The following is a 25,106-nucleotide window of genomic DNA, read 5'->3' as shown; positions in this document are numbered from 1 at the left end:
ACTCTTTGCCTTGTTTGTTTTCTTCTCATGCTGCCTTAATAACTTACAAAGTACGTACAAAGGCTGATACTGCAAACCTTGATTAGTCTGGGGACTTGTAAACAGCATGAAAGTTTGAACAAAAGTGTCTAATTGTATCAACAACAACTGTGCATTTCAGGGAAGACAGAATTGATCAAAGTGTGGCAAATGTCACGTAAGCTATTGTTTTTAATCTTTGTTATTTCCTCCCAGGCGTCTGAATGAGGTGATTTATGGCAGTTAGCTATCTTCGGGGTCACCCATCAACTTTTTTAGTTGCTAGGAAATCAACCCAGCAGCTGTTTGATTTGATTCAAGCTGAAACATTGTCAGTCACTGGATGCAGGTTTGGATGAGCAGCGTTGTGTTAGGGAAGAATTAAGAGCTGACATCCACTGTTCAGGCCCAGAAAGAATTTCAACAAAATTCAACAAAAAAAAAAAAAAAAAGATTTTATCACCTTATTGGCAGGTGTTTCAGACAGGTTACCCTCTCCTTAGTTTATCACTTTTATTTTGCTTTTTCAAGCTGTGAGAGAAATTGCAGTGTTTACTTTCACTGTTTACGGTCAGCTTTGACCACGGTAACCTTTGGTAATTTTCTAGTCTTTGTAACATGCTGGACTAGACGGTAGGGCAGCACACAAGACCAAAGGGCGTCTCCTGGTAAAAGCTAAATTAGATTAGCCCTGGAATAACTACTGGTCATGCAGCACCTTCCACCCCCTCTACTGCTTACTGGAGTGCAATACAGTAAGTAATGTACTGCAGTGAATTTCATTGAAGTGCTATTGTATTGTTTAGTACAGTATATGTTTTGTTTCAATGGTACACCTCTGGTTTGAAACTAAAAAGTTGTAATAGAGGAAATTAGTGTTCCAAGATTTTTAATTCTGTGAATGAAAAAAAGGGAAGAGATACGGGTTCTGGTGTTACTTGAACAGAGCCAACCGAGCAAGAGAGAGAACAATGCGGAACTGACTCGAGTGTTAATTTGTGGATGTCCACACTCCTGTCACATAGTCTAGTCTGAGAACTTATGGAAATTAATGGAAATTGTGGTTCAAGAACCAAACTATAAAATATAAAACAATGGATACTGAAAATATAAAATTACTGTGTAAAAACGTTAAAAAAAGAAAGAAAAAGCACTATTAATAACTTTTAACACCTAAAATTCTGAGGTAAAATAATAAAAGACAAGTTTACATTTCAGCCAGCAACTACCGCTATTACTAAAAGCAGCAGAATAGTAATGCCCTTTGATATGTTCCCTTATGGGCTTTACAGTATATTGCAGTTAGATGGTACTTTTTGGGGGTATATTATATGCAGAGAACATATAGATTTGTATACATTCATCTGAGGACCTCTGAACCTTGAAACAAGTGTCTATTTTTTGGTTTTTTTTCAAAGTGGTTCACATAAAAGAACAGATGGGGCCTCGACTGCAATGCTTTTAACATAATCGCCATTGTTTCACTGTTGAGCAGCATTCTGACACTGGAAAAGGTGATTTATGTAGCATGCCTGTTGTCATCATGACTTTCTTGTTGTGAGGGACTGATACTAAACGTAAAGACCTTTACTGGAAGAATACATCTGCATTTTTTTTTTTTTCAAACACCCTGTAAAATGTGCAAGTAAAACCAAACTTTTGAAAATGTAGATATTTAAGATGTGACTTTTACTCATTTTTGAGAAACAGTAAAAATCTACGCATATATAAAACAGATATAGGAAAAAAATATGTATCCTTATGTGCAGTATTTCTGTTGTCACTTTTTGCACAATATAGGTTTTATTTACTGTTGATATAAAAATAGTAAATAAAACCTGCATCGTTCAAAAAGCAAGGGCAGAGATACCATTCTCAATAGAGTAAATTATCTGCTAAAGAAAAAGTTTTGCAGCTATAACATATATTCTCTTTAAGAATTTTCTCCAGTGGAAAGTTTGCACCCGTTTTGGTAAAATGGAAACCGTATGCAGAACCTGCAAGAAAACAACTAAGATGTATGTGAGAGTTCTTAAACTGCCATACCATACCATGCTATGCATTTATATTTTTGCCACAGTAACATTTTCTTTTTCCGCTTTAGAAAACGCTGAAAAACTGAACTGTACCGCATGCTTTGTGACACAGGCCCAGTGTTATGTAAATTAATTTTATTCGGAATTGTTAAGTCACTACAGTGGACTATTTTGATTATGTGTCTATTAGCATTCTAAATTTCATCAATGCCATATTGACTGTAGAACAGATGTGTTAGTAATACGTTTGTGAAATAATTCTTGAGTTAAGGTGATAACAAAAAAAAAAACATAAAAATGGAACACATAAAATTTAAGATTGCCATTAGTCTTAAGATAATTTGTAGCTAATTAAACCTTGCAAAGGATTTCCCCATGAATAACAAGTAACCTGTTTACTGTTGTAAATCATTGTTTAAAAGCATAAACCCCTCTTTACCATTAATTACAATAAGTAATTATTTGTCAAGGTATTAAGGTGAAGATTAAAAAGCTTTACCAAATTAATCTTCAATCAACAGTTTGTTAATTAGCTAACCTGTTCTAATTAGACCATATTTTGTTGACATCTCACTAAAGGACCTCTTGACTGAATCCACTGCTCTGCGGGGGGGGGGGGGGGTGCGTGCGGACGATTTTCTGTAGCTTCGTATTTCTAATAATACATGTTCTATAAAAAAAAAATAATAAATAAATAATTCTAAGGAAAGTGGTGTACATGGTGGTGCTAGATGTTGTACTCTCGTATTCCTTTCACCTCTGAAGGCCTGTGTTTGAATCCATCTTTAGCTATTGGTCTCTGTTTAGCCCATAGTGAAAATTAGTTCACATCACAAAAACCACCAGGGAAGGCTGGCTAGGATGGCAGGAGCTCTGTTAGGTCAGGATTGTGGTTTGTTTGCAGTACTGCAAAGAGAAGCGCTCACAGTGCCTGCAGGCTCCATGCCTAACTGTAGTCTCTGCCGTTGTTCCTCACCTTTTATGAGCAGTAAATTCACACACAGTACAGTAAACACTGCTCGTTTCTAAAGCATTTAGCTAAGTATTGTTCAATTGAGGAAATATGTCAGTGCAACTCTTTCATTTGAAACAAGGAAGACTTATTGTGCTTCTTGTGTCCGAAAGGTACATGGCCCCAACTTTGCATTTTAATAAATTGTTGCTCTGATCTCAAGCAAGATATATAAATAGTTTGCTCTATAAATAAAACGGAGACATCTCTCCCAAGGCTAGTTAAGTCTTTACTTAGAAGGGGATTCCTTTATTGTACCAAACAGAGCAAGCATACACTGGATGCACAAATGTTTTTCAGCACTGCGGTTTTTAAATAACAATATCTTGTTTTCTTGCACAATTTGCACTGCACATACAATATTCCTTCGAATTTAAGATGCCGTTTTTGAGTAATTGTTTGCTTCTCAAAAATAGCCTGCGTCTTAAATAGAGTACAGTATAGTGATGTGTGCATTAAAATCTCCATCAAATGATGTGACTACCTGAGTACACAAACAGCAACGTGACTGACTGCCGAGAAAATACAAACCAAAACGTTACTGCCCAATCTTGAATAATCCGTGACATACAGGCAGCCATTTTCAAAGAAACATCATTAGTTTCCTGATGAATTCAAAGAGAAGTTTTTACAATTTCACCATTTCTAAGAAACAGTACCAGCTTGGACAGATCGGAAATGGTGATCAGACCCCCGTATTTTCCTCATGCCAAGCAGTGTCACAGATTTGGAAAAAAACAGGTCAGAGTAATCGCAACTGGAAAGGAGAAGCAGCACATAACTGTAATGCTCTGTGTGATAGCAGGTGGACGAAAACTGCCTCCATATGTGTAAATGAGGTTGTGTCTTTGTAAAAATTTGATGTTTTATGTTTTCCTCAAGTTGAAGGTGGGAAATTTGGGCTTTGTTTTAATTTCAAAGGAATATGGTATATAGATAGATTAAGAATATTCTGCTATGTTGAAATATATGTTAATTTATTATATTTAACAACGTTATTTCATTTTGAATGTGTTATATAGGAAAGGTATAATATTAATTAAATGTTGGAAGGTTTAAATCATTTTTTTCATTTCTGTTTAATGGTGAACATTTAACTTTCCAGCCTCTTCAATCCCCCCCCCCCCCCCACCCCCCCCCAAACTTTTCCATGCTTACAGAAAACGGTAGCACTCCCTTAGCACTGTCACCTTTCTTTCTAAGCCTGTTCACTATTGTTTGAAGTTAATGTGAAATGCATTTCTATATGACCCATTTTAGCAGTCCATTAACATAATTTGACTGTCGCATGGCCACTGAGTTAATGCACTTCCAAATGACAGAGAAAGTGTGTTTTATACGACCTTAGGGTTTAAAAAAAATAAATGACAAAGTAGGCTGAATTTTGCATAAGTATAGAACTGTGTTTTTGTGTGTTTTTTTCTTTTGATGGTTGTTTAAGATAAAACTGCAACACATGGTAATTTTAGACCTTTTCATTGAAATCTGCAATTTACATCTGTAAATTGTTTAGGTAATTTTCATATGTGACAGCACTGAGAAACCATGTTGATCAATTTTCCTCTTTGTAAAGACTATGGAAGATAATATCTATTGTCAGGGGAAGGCTACTGTCATAAGAAATGAGGCTTACCACTTTAAAATAGCTTGCCCAGTAGTAAAGATTACTGAACAATGACCTGATGATTAAAGTATTTAGTTTCCCATCACAATTTGTTACAGTTTAGTCATGATATTAAGCAGGAAGTACACTAATACATTGTGCATGTTATATAAATGAGGGTTTCAAACTACAGTAATCCCTCCCCAACCGCAGGAGTTACGTTCTTGAAAACCCCCGTGGTTGGTAAATACTAGAGCTTATGGGGAATATGGGGTTAGGTTCTCCACGGCCGCGGTTACACTTATCAAAGCCTGTCTAAGTTGCATTTTCCTTCACTAAACACAAATGAAAAACACAGTAACATAAAAAAAAAAAAATACAAATACTATAACATACTGGGTAATGTAACATGTAAAAAGTAATAAAATTATAACATAATAAAAAGTCATGTTTTATTTACCTTGAATCCTTAGAGTTGAAGGCCAGGGTGTTGTTGACTGGTGACAATTACGCTAAGTTAACACGGAGAAACGAGACCACATGCACATACTAATATGAGTAGTACACGAGACAAAGCGAGAGATGATGCTGGTACTAGTTGAGGGAGATGTTGGCGAGATGGGAGCACGGAAGAATACATAGGATGGCGGGGAAGCAAATGCGGATGCGGCGTATGTTTCCGTGCAAAACCGCATATACACAAATCTATATGCCGTGGTTGGCAAATTGGTATACAAAAGGAAAAAAGTGTATACCTGAATTCGAACTGGCAAATACGCGATTGGCGAGGGATTACTGTACTCATTGCACATTTTGTTTTATGTTTTTCACACTGTCAAGCTAGTGTATAGTGGGATATTAAATGCAATTTTAAAATTATACAGTCTGCATACGGATGGTGCAGACCTAGGCTTGGATGAGATGTTATATTTTGTGCCCTGCACTAGAGCTGATCTGTTATATTCTTTTCCAGGTTATATTTGCTTTGTTGGTAGAGATACGCTGTTACTAGCCTGTTACTAAAGATAATTTGGCAGTGAACACATTGCTTTGAATGAGACAAGCAAGTATTTTATTACATGGCCAGCTGTGCTAAATGCCCAGCATTGTTTCTGGCTGTGGTGTATAGGAAACAGTTCTGTATTGTGGCAGCGGAAGTTTTGTAGCCATGTAGTTAAATTCGTATAGCAAGCTGGTATGCTACATGTTATTTTCAGCCCTGTAGTTGTTATACCATGTGGTAGATTATTCTGACTTTGGGCTGGGATCATAAACACTGACCATTCTGATAAATCATGTACATAGTAATACTGAAGGCACCAAGGATCACATCTCAGGTTGTCTGTTTTTGCACAATTTGAGAAAGGAGCCTTTGCCCTCCTCAAATACCAATTAATGATACCCACTAGAAACTATGTTTTGTTTATAGTTGTCAAGTTAGTATGTTAATGTAGCACTATGTGTTTGCCTCTGGTTGAGGTTTAAAGTCACTATTTGAGGGTTAATAAAAAACGGACTGCTTGCTGGTGACCTGACAGGGACCTTTGAACCAAACCATTAAATGTAGACCTTGAGGAGGATGAGTCATTGTCAAGTGATACAACTTCCAAACTACTGTACAAAATACATTTAAAAATAAAAGAATGTCTGGTGTGAAATAATTTTTATATTTGGTGGTTAATCTTCAAAAGGCATTTGAGAGGCTAATTCATGGCAGGAGGTGGGGCAATAAGTTGGATACCTCAAGGGCTTCTGATGTGAACCTTACATTTTATTAGCTTGTTATGCTGTTGCATCAGTCAAGATGTGAGCTGTGCAGGGGCTCGTGATAACTCCTTATAAATCACAGGCTGCATAAGTTTAAGATAGACCTTCTATTTAGTGTCATGCTTTTAATTGTTTGTGCATCCCCAGATTTTATATATAGGGGCCTTAGAGCAATCCATTGCAGCAGCCCCTGTCTCTGACTATTTCACTGGGCAAGCATTAGCAGGAAGGAACACTGCAACTGATGGCTTGCATTAGCTGCTCCAAAAAAGATTGCTATGTTTCCACTGACATGCAACGCATTACCATAATTGACTTTTCTACATGATAGGACAGAGGAAATAATAATGTCATTTTATTTACAGCCAGAGTGTCCCTTTATGAGACTTCTTCAGGTTTCTGCCGTGCTGTGTAGGTCAAATGACATCTTTTGATCAGTCCTGTCCAAAGACATCAAAGCTGAGTGGCATGTAATGGAGACCTAGTGACAAACCAAATCTAGAAAAGAAATAAGACTGCCAGTTTCCCATTAAAATGCCTGCTAAATAGCACAGCTTCCCTCTGTCCGTTCCAAAACCACTCTGACCACCTAAATCAGGAGACTGAAGGCAGGCTGAATAGGACATTAGTACTGTAAATGACTGCCGTGATTGCCCCACTGCCAAAATAAAAAAAAAAAAAAGAAAAAAATCAGCAAGCAAACCATGTGAGTTACAGTTAGACTGGTCTTATCCCATTTCATTTTTGTTCCACTGCTTGCTGGTTTTCTGATCTGGTTTATTTAGGTTTGACATCAGTCAAATGGTGTAGCAGTACATATCTGACAGATCTGTTTATTGATTTAACAACTAGCAAACTAGTGAAAACGAAAAAGAAAAGACAAAGGTGTGTGTTTTAACACATTTGCCCTTTTGGTCATGGCATTCTATTCTGTAGTAATATTTTGTGTATATTTTTGCTACTGCCTTCTTTGGATTAATGTTACCTATAAAGCACTTGTCATGTTTAAGTAAATATTTATTTATTTTAAAATTCTTAATGTTTGGATTATGTAAAGAAATACATTTGTGTAAACAGATATACCATTGATGCACAATATTTTAAAGATAGGTTGACATACAATCTGCATTTGCATATTATAATTTTTTTTAATCCCAACTTGAACAATTCAGTTATGTAAAATTACATTTGAAGTTCTTGTAAGTACCTAGAAATAAATGCTTACACTTTCCTTGTAACTTCATTAGACTGCCATTTAGAAAGCAAGCTTTTGATTTAATTTGGTTTGTTACTTAAGTTACTGTACATACATTGATATTGATGAAGACCCTAACCATAATAAATTATAATGTGAGGTATGACTGAAGCACGTATGATGATGGAATGTTTAAAGTCTAGTCAAGTACAACCACCTCTGAAAATAATCTTATATCAGTTCTAAACTATTCTCCATCCTACGCAAAGCAAATTACAAAGATGTCATTTTACAGTTAGAATACCTGAATCAGGTGAAGTAATAAACAAAAGCTTTATTCATTGGATTGTTCTTTTGAAGGACTCTTGTCTACAGCACTATACCCCTGTCACCTTGTATTGATGGGAATGCATAATGAAACACATGGGGAGTCCAGTGTGGTTGTGAGGGAGCCCCAGGCAACCTCCTTTTGTCTGGCTGATCTCTGGTGCCTATAATAATGGAAGTCACTCCTGTTCCACCAGTGTCACCTGTCTAGGTGAGGTGTGCTGGTCCCTATCTGAAGTGACAGCCATTTTTGAGTGCATATATCTCAGCCGACTTCTCTGCCATCATCCATCTTGCATAAATAACAATCTCAGTAATGTGATGTTATTTTTTTGTCTGCAGTTTGATAGGGTAAGAAAATGTTAAATTGACTCCTACATTATGCAGTGTTAGATATGAGCAGCAAACGTTGGATTATTTATTATTCGTAAAGTAGCATTCACAATTATTTATTTTTTATTTGTTTCCAGCAATTGATCTGTGAGTTCAATCTTTTTACAGTTATGTAAGACATTGGGCAATGATACTGAGGTCTGTCAAGTACTAGATAAACAAGAAGGCCTGTAATGACTTGCATGTTGTGGTACCAGGTCCTCCCCCTCTATGCAGTAGTACCTATTTGGGGTATAATTAAAGCTAGGCATACAAATATTTCTAAAAATGTAATTGCTTGCTGTGAGTGCGGTCATGACTTGAGGGAGTGTATTCATTTTAACCACTATGTGAGATATAAATACAGCTGACATTTTTATTTTTATTTTTATATGGAGTTTATTTTAAAAACAAACTTACTTAAACACTGTAATTAGTAAAAATTGTATTTTTTTTCAATATTATCCTAGCCCATGTTTTTTGATGTTTTGAAAAATAAACATTCCCAGAAAACTGAAATCCTTGCTTTTCAAGCAAAAGCAACTTCTATAGCAGCATTATAAATATTAAATGTGAATGTAAATCTTGAATATGATGTTGGCAATAAAGACGTGCATAGACTAGAAAACTGCTATGAATGTTTAGGTAAATACCCATTACCTAAAAATGTTTGGGATTCTCACTAAACCTGAAGATTTTTTTCATTGCATATGCACACAGAGTAGGCATACAAGCAATAATAAAAAAAAGATGTATTCACTATATTGAATGCCATTATCAGGCCTGCCCTCATGTAACAAAGGTCTGTTTACATATAAGGCTTTTGGCTGATTTGTCTATTTAAAAAAAAAAAAAAAAAAAAACACACACACACACATATGCACCCTGTCCATGCAGCTGCTTACATTTTTCTAACTTTGCTCGGGCAGCTGTAAATGCACTGCCATACAAATATCTGGTAGTATGTCCACTTCAATTATGATATGGCAAGTTTGCATGTTGTTTGAAGCTGACAGCACATCTTTTTCAACAGGATAGACTGATACTGACATTGTGGTGGAGAAGTAAGATAAAGGGAAGCAGAGAAGATGGAGCTGTTTTAGTTTTTCTTTGGTTCACATCTATTTTAACTCTTATTTTAACTCTTTAACTCCTGCCACAAATTTACAAAATATTGCATTTTTAAATGACAGTATTTGCTTATGCTTGTAAATCAGTAGAGGTGCTCCCATAGACTGATATTTAAGATGGTTTATTAAAGAACTTTAGGCCTAGAGCTCCTTTTTATGTGTTTTATAAATAGCGGTGTCAATAGTTGGCAAGTAGCACTTTTAGTTGGCCATTCAGCAACTCATAGCAACTGTTAATGATCTTTGTAAACATATGGACAGTGTTATCACAACTGAATATGAAAACTAAATATATCATTATCACAATATTTCCAGGTGAAGCAAGGATTTGAGTTTGCTGGTTTCTGTAATCTTATTTTTCCTTTTCTATATCCCAGCCAAAATTCTCCTAGGATTAAGTATAAAATAGACCATGACAACATGACATGTCATTTCCACTTACATTTCATTGCAACTGAACCCTCACCTGCTGAGAAAACTTTCACTGCCATCATCAACATTTCTCTCCTGTGCGCAGTACACAGCAGCACTCCTGTGCGCAGTACACAGCAACACTCCTGTGCGCAGTACACAGCAGCAGTCCTGTGCGCAGTACACAGCAGCACTCCTGTGCGTAGTACACAGCAGCACTCCTGTGCGCAGTACACAGCAACACTCCTCTGCGCAGTACACAGCAACACTCCTGTGCGCAGTACACAGCAACACTCCTGTGCGCAGTACACAGCAACACTCCTGTGCGCAGTACACAGCAACACTCCTGTAGCATGTAGAAATCTACGGGCTTGCAATGCAACATACATACAAGCAGTGTTTACAAAAACATGCATACAGGCTTACCTATACTACTTGAACATTTGAGATAATTTAAATTAATAATGCAAAAGCAGGGAGTAGGACATAAGCAGGACATAAGCTATAGCTGCAGAAGGGCAGAAACTTGACCTACTCCAATCAACAGGGACTGCTGCTGCACCTTCACTTCTGAGTTGCGTAGCGGCACAGAGAATGCTCAACACTTTTGCTATCATATTTATTATCTGTGTTTTATTTTTATTCAGCAATTAATGCTTTCTAATGGTCAAAATCTTCATATAATTTTCACTTTCTCGAACTTTACAATGCAGATTCTCAAGTTGTCTGGCAGAATTCTATGCTTGTCTTTCTCTTGATCCAAGCATCTTCTGTCTATATATATATATATATATATATATATATATATATATATATATATATATATATATATATATATATGAAATTGCTAAAAACATATGCAGTGCTTATTCAAGGGCAGTGATAATTTAGTACTATGGTTTTCGAAAGGTGCAATTTTGATTGCAGTATTTGCGGATACAGCTTGATCAGAATGGCGAAGAAGTTTTTAAACTGAAAGCTGTTGAACTCGCAGATCAGATTAGTGAGGACACATACCAGTGTAACGTGGAGGGGGAAATGATAACGAGAATGTCAGTTCAACACCATCTGTGTATTTTCCCTTTCTTTGCTTACAGCAGTTTGCATGTTGCAGTTCTGAACTATTTAATATACGGTGCTTTTCTTTCTCTTCAACCAGCAAGACAACTAAACACTTGCAGTCTTCTGGTTCAGGCAGGGTTTCGGTGAGGAAGATGAGTGATCCCGTGACTATCCCATAAGCACATATTGTTTGGGTTCCATAAACTTTACAGTACAATACCAGTATGCTTCTGTGTTTTAATTGTATTCTTTTAAATGCATTTTATTCAAGTTTGTTCAGTTCATTTTGTATCTGTTTGTAATGTTTTGCCACACTGTGTTTTGTATTTGTTTCTTTATTAAGTGCTGCATTTATTTGAGCTGGGGTATGAAAGAATTAACACTGTTTATCTCAGGACTAAACAAAACAATATTTAACTTGAACTGCTATTTGGCATCCTTTGTTTTGTAGTTAATTCACTGGGGTAAAGTAAGGCCTACATACCTATTCTTTACTCCTGGGATATTTTTCTATTTTAATGTGTTACACATTGTAAATTCTTGCCATAAAATAAAGTCACACACACAGAGGCCACTCCCCCAGCCCCTGCTGCTATGCTGTCACTGCCTGCTTTCTGAGCAATATAATTGCTTTTTGAAAAATAACGAATATCAGAATGAATATTTAACTATTTAAATTGAGCTAATATCCGAACATGAAAATCCCATGTTCGTCACAGCGTAGTTAGGTAGGTAGATCTTTTATATATTTTAAATATAGCTGATATGGTATAAATAAATAAGAGAAAATGTTTTTGAAGTTCTTACAGCATACAGTAGTTTTTTTGGTGCCCAGTTCTCCGTGTGGCTTGCGGACTACTACATAATCCAGTTTATATCCTGGCTGTGATATTTGTTTACATCGTCGAGTCAGAAAACAGCAACGTTTTAATCACCTTTAATGTTTAGAGCATCTTTCTTTTGTAGTAGATTTTATAATTCAAGTGTTCAAGTCTGGTGATAGTGAAAAGGTTAGTAACTACAGACCTATTAGTTTACTCCCATTAAGTTGGGCTGACCGCCCATTTAGACACAGGATGCTCTTCTTTACACCCAATGCAGTTTGGATTTACAGCAAAGCACTCCACAGAAATGGCAAATTGTTATTTTTTAGAAGGGATAGACTCTCAGCATGATAAAGGTGGAGTTGTTGAAGGTGTATTTCTGGACTTCAGGAAAGCTTTTGACATGGTTAATCATAATATCCTGCTCTCTGAGTTATCCAAATTAAATTTCTCTAACAAGGCCATGAAATGGATGGAATTTTATTTACTAGATAGAAAACAGTGTATTAGAGTCAGTAATAATCAATCTACTTTCAGGAGTTGCACAATGGGGGTGCCTCAAGGATCTATACAAGGACCATTATTATTTAGTCTTTATATTAATGATCTTCCTGAAGTTTGTCCTGGAATTAACATTCAAATGTATGCTGATGATACAATGATAAATGTGAGCACTAAAACTAGTCAAGAAGCTGCTAGAAAATGAACAGCTGTTATGGAAGAAGTGTCAAAGGGGTTCGATCACTTAACGCTTAAGTTTAAATGTGAGTAAAACTGTGGGAATATGTTTCTCTATAAAGCGAAATACAATACACAATAAGTTTGAAGTTTTTGTAAAAAGGGAAAAGATTAGTATAGTTTCAGAATTTAAATATGTAGGTGTCATGATGGACTCGCAACTTTCCTTTCAGAAGCATATAAAAAAGGTTGTTAAAACTGTGAAATTCAATTTGGCTAACTGGGTTTATTAGACAAAAATGATCTGTTACTGCTGATAAGTTGTGTCTACATTCTATGATTTTATCTCTTTTGTCCTACTGTGTAACTATCTGGCCACAAGCTGGGATGACTGCAATTAAGCCTCTGAATTCTTTGAAACAAAGTCTAACAATTCTAGATAAAAAGCCGACAAGAAATCATCACAGTTATATACTCAAGAAATATAACATGTTAAGTTTTGGTAATTGCATAAATTACTCATATGTATGTTTGTTTTTTAAGTCTTTGAAAGATTTAGCTCCCCCATCATTAAAGGAGTTTATAAAACTCTGCTCAAATAATAATGCTAGAATTATTAGAGCACCTATAGGAGGGGATTGCATCGCTCCAAGACCACGTACTGTTTGCCCAGGCAGTCCTCTCAAGTAAGGGTACCATGTTTTGGAATTTACTATCGGATGATATAAAAGGTTGTTATGACTAACAGTTTTAGAACTAAATTAAACATATGGTTAAAACAAAGACAAGTTTGCAGTCATGAACTGTAGTTATGTATTTTTTTATTTAATACAATGGTAATGTTTATAGGTTTGTAATATATTATGCATTGCAATGAAAATAATTAGTTTGAATATCCCTTAAGATAATGATGTTAATACATTGTAAGGTGTGGGCGGGTATTTATTATGGGAATTAATTTGAGTTCTATTTATTATGTTAACAATAGTATTGGCATTTTTTATCTGCTATATTTATAATGAAGTGTGGGAATTTGGTTTATATGAATGAATTTATTAATCTTATTGTATTTATTGTAATGTGCTGTTTGTATGTGTTGGTTCTTTTTTTGGTTTCTCACTAGCCCAGGGAATTCCAATGTAAATTAGCTTATAGTTAAGTCTGGGTACAATACATCTTTGACTTGTCATAAATGTTAAAACATTGTTTTATATATATATATATATATATATATATATATATATATATATATATATATATATATATATATATATATATATATATAAAAGCAGCTGCAGCCACATGTTAAAAGCTTGCCTAGCTATGTTAAAGATACAACACATTTTCTGAAAAGGATTCATAATATTAAAGTTAAACTTCCAGAGAATACCATTTTATTTGCATGGATGTAAAATCCCTGTACCCCAGCATTCCCAGGCAATTAACTTTAGAAGAATGCCTAAGAAGAAAGAGGCTCTGAAAAATAGAGTAGATAAGAACATGATACCTACGGAAGAAATAGTAAATGTGATCAAGATAGTTTTAGAAAATAGTTATTTTACATTTGGAAATATAAGTTACAAACAGAATGATGGCACAGCATCTGAAATCTGAAATTGAATTCTTAGACACCTAGGTTAAATTTGATCAGGGATCTATTAAACCAGATCTTTACTCAGAACTTACTGATATGCATCAGAACCTACACATTTCATCTGCACATCCTAGCTATACTAAAAGAGCAATTCCTATAAGGATGGCTATAAGGATAAAAATAATCTGTTCTGATGAAAATGACAGAGAAAGGAATTAAAAATAAATCTTAAGAGGATATAAAGAGCACATTATTGAGAGAGAATTAAGAAAAGTTGACTCAATAGGAATGAACTACTTGATTGCAGGAAAAGAGAGGAGATGGTTACATATTCCAAATTATTACCCAACAGTTTGGAAGCATTTACATATACTTCAGAAAAAAAAAAAAATAGTCCACAGTAAACATAAAGGGATCTTAGGTATATTAAGGGTCAGAGCTGCGTTATCCTCCGATGCTGTAGCTCTGAGGTGGCTGCATGGCGGGCCTGCAGAGTGAAAAGAAGCGGTCGGCTGATGGCACATGCTTCGGAGGACAGCGTGTGTTCGTCTTCGCCTCTCCTGAGTCAGCGCAGGGGTCGTAACGGTGGACTGAGCCGAAATACAATTGAGCATTTCAAACTGGGATAAAAACAGGGTTAAAATTAATTGCCGACTACTAAATTAAAAAGGATAGCAAACTTGTATATGATATATTTTGCATAAAATGTAATTAAAATAAAATATGTAGGAAAGTAATGATATAAAATAATGCAAAACTACCCATCAAATCTAAGAAATAAAAAAATGAATGAACCAATAGTTCAGAACTTTACAAGGAATAGACACACCATGGATTACCTAAAGTTTGTGGTTTTTATAAAAAAAAAAAAATAATTAGATAATGTACAGTGTAGAAGAGTAAAAGGAAATAAATTGATAAATAGTCAAGATACTGTGATGCCTGAAAGTTTAAATAGAAGTAAACAGTAGATTGTTACATAATTAGCTATATAGTGAATGATGTCACAAAGACATTAGATTTAAAGAGAAATACATGTGTGGTACAAATACCTTTGTTTTTAAAAACATTTTCCCTTGACCAAAGGTATGTTAAACAAAAATGTGTGTGTGTGTGATATATATATATATATATATATATATATATATATATATATAATATATATATATATATATATATATATATCGGGGGCCATGAATTTGTTGCGGGGGCAGTGAATTTGTTGCGGAAACCGCAACTTTTAACACAAACCACAACTTTTTATAGTTGCTGCAACTTTTAATGTGACTGCAATGTTTATTTTATTTATATGTAATTTTTTTGCAAAGTAATGCTGAAAAATAAACTGAAACAAAAAAGGAAATGTCACTCTCACATTGTCTTTTGCTAGTGGGGGATTGGTATGCCTTAAAAAAGAACTACAAAAACTTGTATACTCTTTTTTTAGATAGAACTTTCGTCATATATATATGTACGTTTGACATATAAATACTGGCGCGGTTTTTGGTATTAAATTATGTGAAACCGGCGTTGGAAGAACTATCTTTTCAAGTGTTCACAATTTTAAAATATATATATATATATAATATATATATATTTATATATATATATATATTATATTATTATATATATATATATATATATTTTGGTATGTCTCGGATAGTACTTGTGTTATAATCTTAAATGTTAGTAAGACTAGGTCTGTCTTGTATTTTAAATTCTACAGCCGGGGTCATTCATCCGATTTCCCTTGGGAAACTGTAGTGAATAAAAAAAAAATCTTTGTCTGTACTTTCTGTTATTCTTCAGCATTTCTCACAGAAACAGTTTTGGCTACAATAATACATTGACCTTGTGAAACACCATATGTTGTTTGTGTTTATAGACATTTTTAATACTTCACACTTGCTCTGGTATCTGTTGAGATTATAATGCATATGAGGGAGAACAAATTATTTATGATTGCATGGCAAGACCAGACAGTTGGCTTTCAATTGTGAATCTTTGGAGATATCCATCATTTCTAACAAGAACTACCCCAGTATGGGGCTATCTGAACATGCATGCCCTGATTATAACAGATCATTCATTAAATTGCCACTCTTGTGTTGTCTGCATTTGTTATTTAGTTATTATATGAGTAGTAATATGCAGAAGACTTTTAGCCTGAAGGAAGTTTTGTGTTTTAAATCTTAGGCTTGTAATGTTTTATTATGTAAAATATAAATTGTGGGAACAGTATGATTTTAACTGGCCAAATAAATGATGAATTATTAGAAGTATGTCCAACCATAAGAATGAAAATTGTGGTACCTGAGTAAGAAGTCTGACTTAATACAGTACACCCTTACTATAATGAACCAGTTGGGGTCCAAGCCTTTTGTTCGTTATAGTCAGGTGTTTGTTATAGCAAAAGGACAATCAAAATGAATGATAAACTGTTGGAGTAAGTTAATGAGATGAGATTATGAATAAAAGCAGAATTACACGTACCGGTTTGTCTCATGTATGCAGTATTCTGCCTTTGCTTTATCCTATTTGTTAAAGAATTACAATGCAGTACAAAAAGCAAGAATCCCAAATTGAAGCTGAACTTTTATTCAAAAGTAATCTGACATGAATCGTTTCAAAGTGCACCAAATCTTAATCCAACATGCAAGAATCCGAATCCGATCTTTTATTCCAAATCAACCTGCCATGAAAAGTTCATCAGATCCTCAAGGTTTTTTTGTTGTTGTTGTTGTTGTTGCTTTTTGACAACCTGTATTCATGACAGAGATATGCCTGCGTTACACCTTTTGTCAAACGATCAATATAGTTTCCAGCTTTGTTGCAACATAAAATGATTTTTGTTTCGGAGGCTTACTTACACAGCCCACGCTTTTTATTAAGATAAAAGATTTGACTTCACTGTGGAGGTGGCATACTGTGCGTACAGAGGGGGAGTTGACAGTTTGTGTTTATATGATCTTTTTTGTTTGTTTTTTTATTTGGGGGCTTTGGGCCAGGTTCATTACAATGAAGGGCGTTATAGCGAGGATGTACTGTATAAATTATTATATGACATTATATGTTATGTGATGTCTACTAGATGTAATCATTTTAAGCAGTACTACGTTAATTGAATATATTGTATTCACACAATGAAAAGTAACAAGAGTCTCATAAGTGTTCAGGTGTTTGCTTTGAAGCAGTCAAATCCCCAAAAGATGCATCATTATTATTGTATTGTGGCTTTAAAAGTCTCCCTTATCGAAACAGATTGACATTGGCTGGAGGAGGCCTGTGCCAAGTTGCCAACTACTCCTCACTATAAAATGGAATGCAAATTAGAAACCGTTGTGCAAGTGTGAACTGGGGACTCAATTAAACAGTCACCCCCAGTTTTATTTCTACTCCATTTTACATTCTAATATTTAAGCAGTGATTGGCAGCCACACTTACACGGACAGCCCCCTGTCAAAAAACTTAGGTGTTAGCACACTGAAGCAGAGCACACACACAGATGTGGGTTTAACTCAAATCCCCCAGGCAAGCACTTGTACATCTTTTATTTTACACTAAAGAATGCAAAAATCTCTTTCTGCTCTTATCTCACCAATATATTTTATATTTTTTCCAGCATATGTGCCTGAGGAGGAGCTGAAGGCAGCAGAAATTGATGAGGATGATGGACTGTCTTTAGACGCCCAGGACAATGAATACATATGCAATGAGGAAGAAGAAATCAAGGATGCGCCAAGCTATCAAAACTCCCCCCTCAGTACCGTGACCAATCAAGATGCAGGGTACGGGTCTCCCCTTAGTGACACCAGTGACAGACTGGCAGACTTTAAGAGTATTTCCTCAAAAGATGGCCATGACAAGGAGGAAGCCATGGACAATGGCCTCACCATCCAAGACAGCTTAGCTCAAATGAAAGCTGTCTATGCAAATTTGATCTCTGATTCCTCTTGGTCCAGTATTACTGTGGATATAATGAAAGCCAAGCCAGTGAGTGCCAGCACCAGCAGTAATGGTAGCAGCCACAATGGAAGCAACAACACAAGCAATGGAGGAGGGTTAACCTATGACTGGCATCAAGCTGCTTTAGCCAAAACCTTGCAGCACACCCCTTATAATTTACTTCCTGAGCCAAGCCTATTCAGTACAGTGCAGCTTTACAGGCAGAACAGTAAATTGTATGGATCAGTGTTCACTGGCGCCAGTAAATTTCGATGCAAGGACTGCAGTGCAGCTTATGACACACTTGTGGGGCTGACGGTACACATGAACGATACTGGCCATTACCGGGATGACAACAAAGACAAGGAGGCTGACGGCCGTAAGAAATGGTCGAAGCCGAGAAAGCGGTCCTTGATGGAGATGGAAGGCAAGGAGGATGCACAAAAAGTGCTAAAGTGCATGTACTGCGGGCACTCCTTTGAGTCTTTGCAAGACCTGAGTGTACACATGATCAAAACAAAACATTACCAGAAAGTGCCTCTTAAAGAACCAGTGCCAGCTCTCACCAAACTGGTTCCTTCTACCAAAAAACGAGCACTTCAAGACTTTGTCTCCCCCTGCTCTCCAGAGTCTGTAAGCAGCACACCAGGTGTCCCTGTGGGTGAGCCCACAAAAGATCAGAAAACTGCAAACCCGTATGTAACTCCCAACAACCGGTACGGCTATCAGAATGGTGCCAGTTATACTTGGCAGTTTGAGGCCAGGAAGGCACAGATACTGAAATGCATGGAGTGTGGAAGCTCCCATGATACTTTGCAGCAGCTTACAGCTCATATGATGGTCACCGGCCATTTCATTAAGGTGACCAACTCAGCCTCTAAAAAGGGGAAACAGCTGGTCTTTGACCCAGTGGTAGAAGAAAAGATTCAGTCCATTCCTTTGCCACCCACTACTACACGGCTGCCGTTGCCCAATATCAAATCACAGTCAGATTCTCCAGCTCATTCATCAAATTCTGAGGAAAGGAGAGAACCAGAAGATGAACCAATGGAAGTCAGGGAACCAGAGAAGAAAATCAAAGAGGAGCCTGATGAGAAGTTTGAGACAAACACGCCATATAAATATCTCCGTGAAGAGGACCTGGAAGAAACCCCAAAAGGTGGGCTAGATATCCTGAAATCCCTGGAGAACACAGTCTCAAGTGCAATCAGCAAGGCCCAAACTGGAGCCCCAACATGGGGAGGGTATCCTAGCATTCATGCAGCATACCAGCTCCAAGGGTCAGTGAAGTCTGTCCAGTCCACAGTGCAGAGCGTCCAAGTGCAGCCCTCTTTCAATAATAACATGAAAGCACTGTCCTCAGAACACACTGCACTGATCCATTCCCCTGGTAGCACATCCCCACCCCTCCACAAGAGTAATGTCTCTGCCATGGAGGAGCTAGTGGAGAAGGTGACAGGGAAAATAACTGTGAATAAAGAAGAGAAGGCTGTGGAAAAATGTAAGCCCGTCCTGATAAAACCCTTATCTCTGACCTCTAAAGAGAACAAGGACTTGCCTAAGCCTGACGACCACAGCAGCAAGCCAACAAAAAAGAACAACATCGCAGAGGCAGAGCCCCCAAAGGCACATAAAGAGGGCCAGCTGGATAATCACATCAAAAATGGCACTAAGGCCCTGAAATCCCCAGTCAGTAATGGTTGTAACAGTTTTGCAATCATTACAGACCATTCACCAGAGCAGCCTTTTGTGAATCCCCTAAGCGCATTGCAATCTATTATGAACACCCATTTAGGTAAAGCAGCAAAACCAGTAAGCCCCACCTTGGATCCCTTGGCTATGTTGTACAAAATTAGCAATAGCGTGTTAGAGAAGCCCATCTATCCCACAACTCAGGTCAAGCAAGCCGATCCCATCAACAGGTACTACTATGAAAGTAATGACCAGCCGATCGACTTGACAAAATCCAAGAACAACAACAGTAACAACATCAACAGTAGCAGTAGGCCCATTATTTCCAGCCTGTCAGAATCAATTTCATCCCCTCTGAGGGAGAATGCACTGATGGACATTTCAGACATGGTGAAAAACCTCACCGGACGCTTGACGCCAAAGTCGTCCACACCGTCATCTGTATCGGAAAAGTCTGACGCTGATGGGAGCAACTTTGAGGATGCCTTAGAGGAGCTTTCCCCCGTCCAAAAACGGAAGGGCCGGCAGTCGAACTGGAACCCACAGCATCTCCTCATTCTTCAGGCCCAGTTTGCCTCTAGCCTGAGGGAGACCCCAGAGGGCAAATACGTAATGACAGACCTGGGCCCACAGGAGCGGGTCCACATCTGCAAGTTTACTGGTCTCTCCATGACCACCATCAGCCATTGGTTGGCCAACGTAAAGTATCAGTTGAGGAGGACAGGTGGAACCAAATTCATAAAGAATATAGACTCAGGTCACCCAATCTTCCTCTGCAACGATTGTGCCTCTCAGTTCAGGACTCCTTCCACCTATATTAACCACTTAGAGTCTCACTTAGGCTTCAGCTTGAAGGACCTCTCCAAACTGTCGTTGGACCATACCCGGGAGCAGCAGACTGTTTCAAAGGTCATAACTGAAAAGACGCTTGGCTCACATGGGTTTTCTGAAGAGGATTCAGGCTCTTTATTCCAGTGTAAGCTGTGCAACCGGACTTTCGCCAGTAAGCATGCAGTCAAACTGCACCTCAGCAAAACACATGGCAAGTCACCCGAGGACCATCTGGTGTATGTAAATGAACTGGATAAATTTGAAAAAAAGTAGAGTCCAGGTGAGCAGCTGTGAAACTAACCATAAAATCATTGCACTAAATTTAATCACAGTACTGCACTAGGCCTGAACTGAACCTTCGAAATCAGTCTTACTTATGTTGCAAAACTGCCTAACTGGACCATGTTTTATTTTAGTCTTTTGTCTCTTTTTTACACTTATTTTGTAATGTATTTATATGCTATTTGTTTGACCTGTGCATGTCTTTTTGTGAATCAAGTTGACCTTTGTTTTCTTTCTAGTCTTGTTCTAAATCTACAGTTTCTATGTAGACTGCAATAGTGACCATAAAATTAAAGCTATGTAAATTTATAATATGAAGAAAAAAGAAAAAAAAAATACAAGTTCAAATTAAAAGTTAGATGAGCCCTTGGAAGACTGAAGTAGAATTGTTCTGCACCTTACTATGTAAAAGGTTATTTTATAGAGAATACAAGTCTTTTCTGTGCATTGTGCAAATTCACATTAATTAATGACTAACATTTCATTTTTACTTTAAATTGTTCAGTGGTGTTCTAGGCAAATTGCAATGTTTTAAAAGGGTCGCCAGTTCTGAAGGTATTTGCAAGTCACCTTTGTACATAAATGTATGTAAATTAAAATATCCTCAAAAATTGAATAAATGCATTTTCAGCTTTGGGCAAAAAAAAAAAAAAAAAATGTAAGTAATAGTATGCAAGTTTTTTTTTGTTTTGTTTTTAAAATGTTAAGATGCCATTTCTTTTCACTGTAAAATTGAATAGTTTATAGTAATTTACAAATATAAGCTTTGGTACAAGTTTATCTTTCTGTAGTGCGCTGCTTTAATAATTTCAATCCATAATGCAAAACATTTAATTACATGTAAATGATCAGCAACAATGTAAAAAACTACATTAGACATATCTTGCCATTTGTAAACTGTTTAACTTTGTTTGTACTTTAAAGCTGTATGCATTCTTTAAAATTTTTATATTGTCATTTTATATTAAACAAAACTAAAACAAATGATGTGTATATACTGTAGAGCCGTAAGTTTTTTGAATAAAATGTTGTTCCTGCAGCTTGGTTTACAATGATAATTTTAACGTTCTGTGCATCTGTTTGGATGCATGTACTTGTGTGAAAAAGCAAGCAATGCACAATGAATTATACATTTCAATGTTGTTTCATTAATTATGTTAAAAAAAAAAAAAAAATTGGCTCGAACAAATAAACTCAATGTTTGTTTTTGTTTTTCTCAGCTGTAAAATAAACCCCAAAGCAGTTCTTGGTTAACATGGATTGTGTTTTTTTATTTTTAATTATTGATTATTTACACATTTCTTCAGTATACAGTATGCAATATACATAATTAATTCAAGACTAATTTATGTTAGGTTAATACTACATAACAAAGGGACTACATAACAGAAGAGCCACAAAGTAACATTTATCAGCTATGTCCTTGTCATAGCTCTCAAACACCCCTTCAGAGATATTTATTACATTAGTATTACCCTTCATCTTTGTCAAAACTACTTTCCCATTCAACATAACAATGGACCACTACCACAAAGCTTGAAGTTGAGGTATTACATATAGGACTGCTGTTTCCCGGCTATTAGGTATAATATTGATCTAATCAGTAGCATTAGTGCCAATACACTACAACAAAACTTTTTTAAAACTACCCCTTTACAATTTTCGCTATACTGAATGGTACCACAGTTGCAATAAAAGCTAAAATAATCAGATTTTCCCTGTTCATTTAATATATAATTTACATCACAACAGTTTGGGACTGACAAACTGCTGGTTTAGTAATTCTTGAAACACTTGGATGCACAGAATTTGGGAATCTTCAAAAATGAACATATTAGCTTGATATTTGGCAGTTAATATAAATAATCCAAAACAGTATGCATTGTAAATGTTTACATTATCATTTAATTCCCATCTCTGTATAATTGTGTCCATTTAAAAATGTTTACAGCATCAAGAACATTAACCTCAAAATAAATAACTAACTAACAATAATACACTTTTTAATTTTTTTTTTTTTTTTTATTAAAGCCAATATAAAAATGATCCAAAGGGACTCAGTATAACTTCATTTTGCACTTTCTGTTTTTCTTTTTCAAGTAAAAAATGTATCCACTCGAGAAACTATACAGAGGATGATCTGGATGTACTCGTCAAAAACAACTTCAACCTAATAAATAAAACAAAAACAGTCATAGTATGAGTATTATGATGATTATTTATGTTTACCGGAGCATTTATACTATGCAAAAGATTGTGCTTCACTGTAGAGATCTGCTCAGGCCTAAATTTACAACCCGAATGACCAAGCATGTTTGCATACTCAAACTTACACTTACATATTCCAAACTTACACTAAACTAAGTACCTTCTGTGTAGAGGATTCCCGGTTTCCAGTTAAAACATAAATAAGTAAAGAAAAAAATCATTCTCAATTAATCATATCTCATTTACTTCCATTCCTAATGGTCCAACACTGCATGATTTAAAAGAAGACAACAACAGGCTTCTTCAAAACTTTGTTACCATACATAACAACACAGAAGTTGCTCTTGCAAATTTGCATACGCATTTTGGACAAGCCTATATCATATCAAACCGTAAAATTATAGTTCAACAACAAATATTACACCAGAACTATGGCTTTTAAAACAGCTAAGGGACGAATACATCCCTTTTCGGTGCGCCGCTGCAGAGATGAATTTCCTGTCTTTTTGCTGTCATATTTTAGTAATATTTTGCAAGATTTGCATTGTACAAAGCCACATGGACTTTTGTTATCGCAGAATACAACAATGTCATTTTCTGAACAGTGGATCTAGAAGTCCCCTTTCCACTGTTCCACTGCTACACATTCTCCTGTTGATAGTTGTTTTGTTTTTGTGTTACGGTATCAGCCTATAGACAGATGAATCCACTTTATATCATGATTGCCTTGCATGCATAAAGCGGGTCATGATATAAACCAAGTTTCACGTTTTCCTATGACAGCACAGTACCAGTGCAAGAAAAAAAGAAAGAAAACTAATGGTGAATTAAAGAGCAATGTTTTAATACTGTACATGTTTTAGTCAGTCTTTGCATTTAAATAAAAGCATATAGTTTACTACAGGACAAATACATTTTGTACCATTAACTGGAACGAAACAGTTTGTGTCATCTAAAAGAGTCATGAATCAATTCTTATCAATATTCATATCAACTTTTGTGTGCATTTGTAGAAGGCTGGCTGTAAAAATTTGGTGACATTGGTGTTTTGTAACTGAACAGTATCCCGTTAAGACCGCCCACGCAGCATTTGACAAAAATATGACTCAAAATATCAGTTTATCATCTGAGATGATTATTGGTTGTTAGTTGCATTGGAAATTAATTATATCCTGTGGTTACTTAGCAAAGCCTGGCCACGCAGCATTTGACAGGCTGCACAAAACGTGACAATAAGCTGGTTTGTGAGATGATATTAAGAGAGATAATTTCTCAAAGAACTCTTTAATGTAGAGAATGCCAGTTAACAATACTGTGCTGAAATTAGTATGTGTTAGTTAGTATGATCTCAGGAGACATTGTCCAGCTTGCAATGCTTTCCCCACAGATTGTTCTTGGAAATATGCTGGATAGCCTAGAAATGGAATGCATGCAGTACAAAGTGACTGACGACAGATCTAAGATGGCATCTGGCAGCTGATGAAAACTGGCAAAAAATTGCGCTTTTGTCTACACCCATCAGAGAGCCACGTTTTCCAACACTTGCGAAGTTTACCATTAATATGCTGGCTTGGCACACAAGTACGGAAGACTGCTGTTAAAAGCAGAACCAGCTACAGACCAGCAAAGCAAATTATCCAGATATGTCTACAAGAAGTAAATAAGACCTAAAGAAATGTAAATACATAAACACAGCCTATATTGTAATATATTTAATTGGTATAGTTTCTTTTTAAACGATGGCAATAAAAGAAAATAGTGTCAATAAAAAAAGGCCACTGTAAGTCCTGCATCCCAGTCATACAAATCAAACTTTACATCCATTTTCAGTGCAAACAGGAAGAATTCTCGTGGCTAGCTGGACAGAACTCACAGTTTTTCACAATTATGAAAGGCTCACGGCCGTGCGATGGATTCTCACGTTATGCATAAGTTTGTTATTGTTTGAGAGGCTGCAAAACCCTTTATACATAATACAACTGTAAATCCAATACAACTGTCCGAGCGTATTATTTATTTTTTTTTTTTATTTTTTTTTATGGGGGGGGGGGGGGGGGGGGGGGGGGGGGGGGGGGGGGGGGGGGGGGTTGGGGTGTCATCAGAGATGTACATTCTCTAT

The 25,106-nt window shown here is 36.2% G+C and overlaps 1 protein-coding gene across 1 annotated transcript in view; it reads left to right on the top strand.

Moving 5' to 3' along the window:
* The window catches only part of LOC121314850 (teashirt homolog 1-like), a 40,889-nt gene extending 18,850 nt beyond the window's left edge, over positions 1–22,039 (top strand). The window contains exon 2 of the mRNA XM_041248566.1: positions 17,652–22,039. Within this exon, the coding sequence (XP_041104500.1) occupies positions 17,652–20,770 (3,119 nt within the window). The 3' untranslated portion in view covers positions 20,771–22,039. The remainder of the gene's footprint in view (positions 1–17,651) is intronic.
* The last annotated feature ends 3,067 nt before the right edge of the window (positions 22,040–25,106 follow it).

This window comes from Polyodon spathula, chromosome 4, assembly GCF_017654505.1.
Source record: "Polyodon spathula isolate WHYD16114869_AA chromosome 4, ASM1765450v1, whole genome shotgun sequence".
Lineage (NCBI taxonomy): Eukaryota > Metazoa > Chordata > Actinopteri > Acipenseriformes > Polyodontidae > Polyodon > Polyodon spathula.
This window is presented reverse-complemented; position numbering and strand designations above follow the sequence as displayed.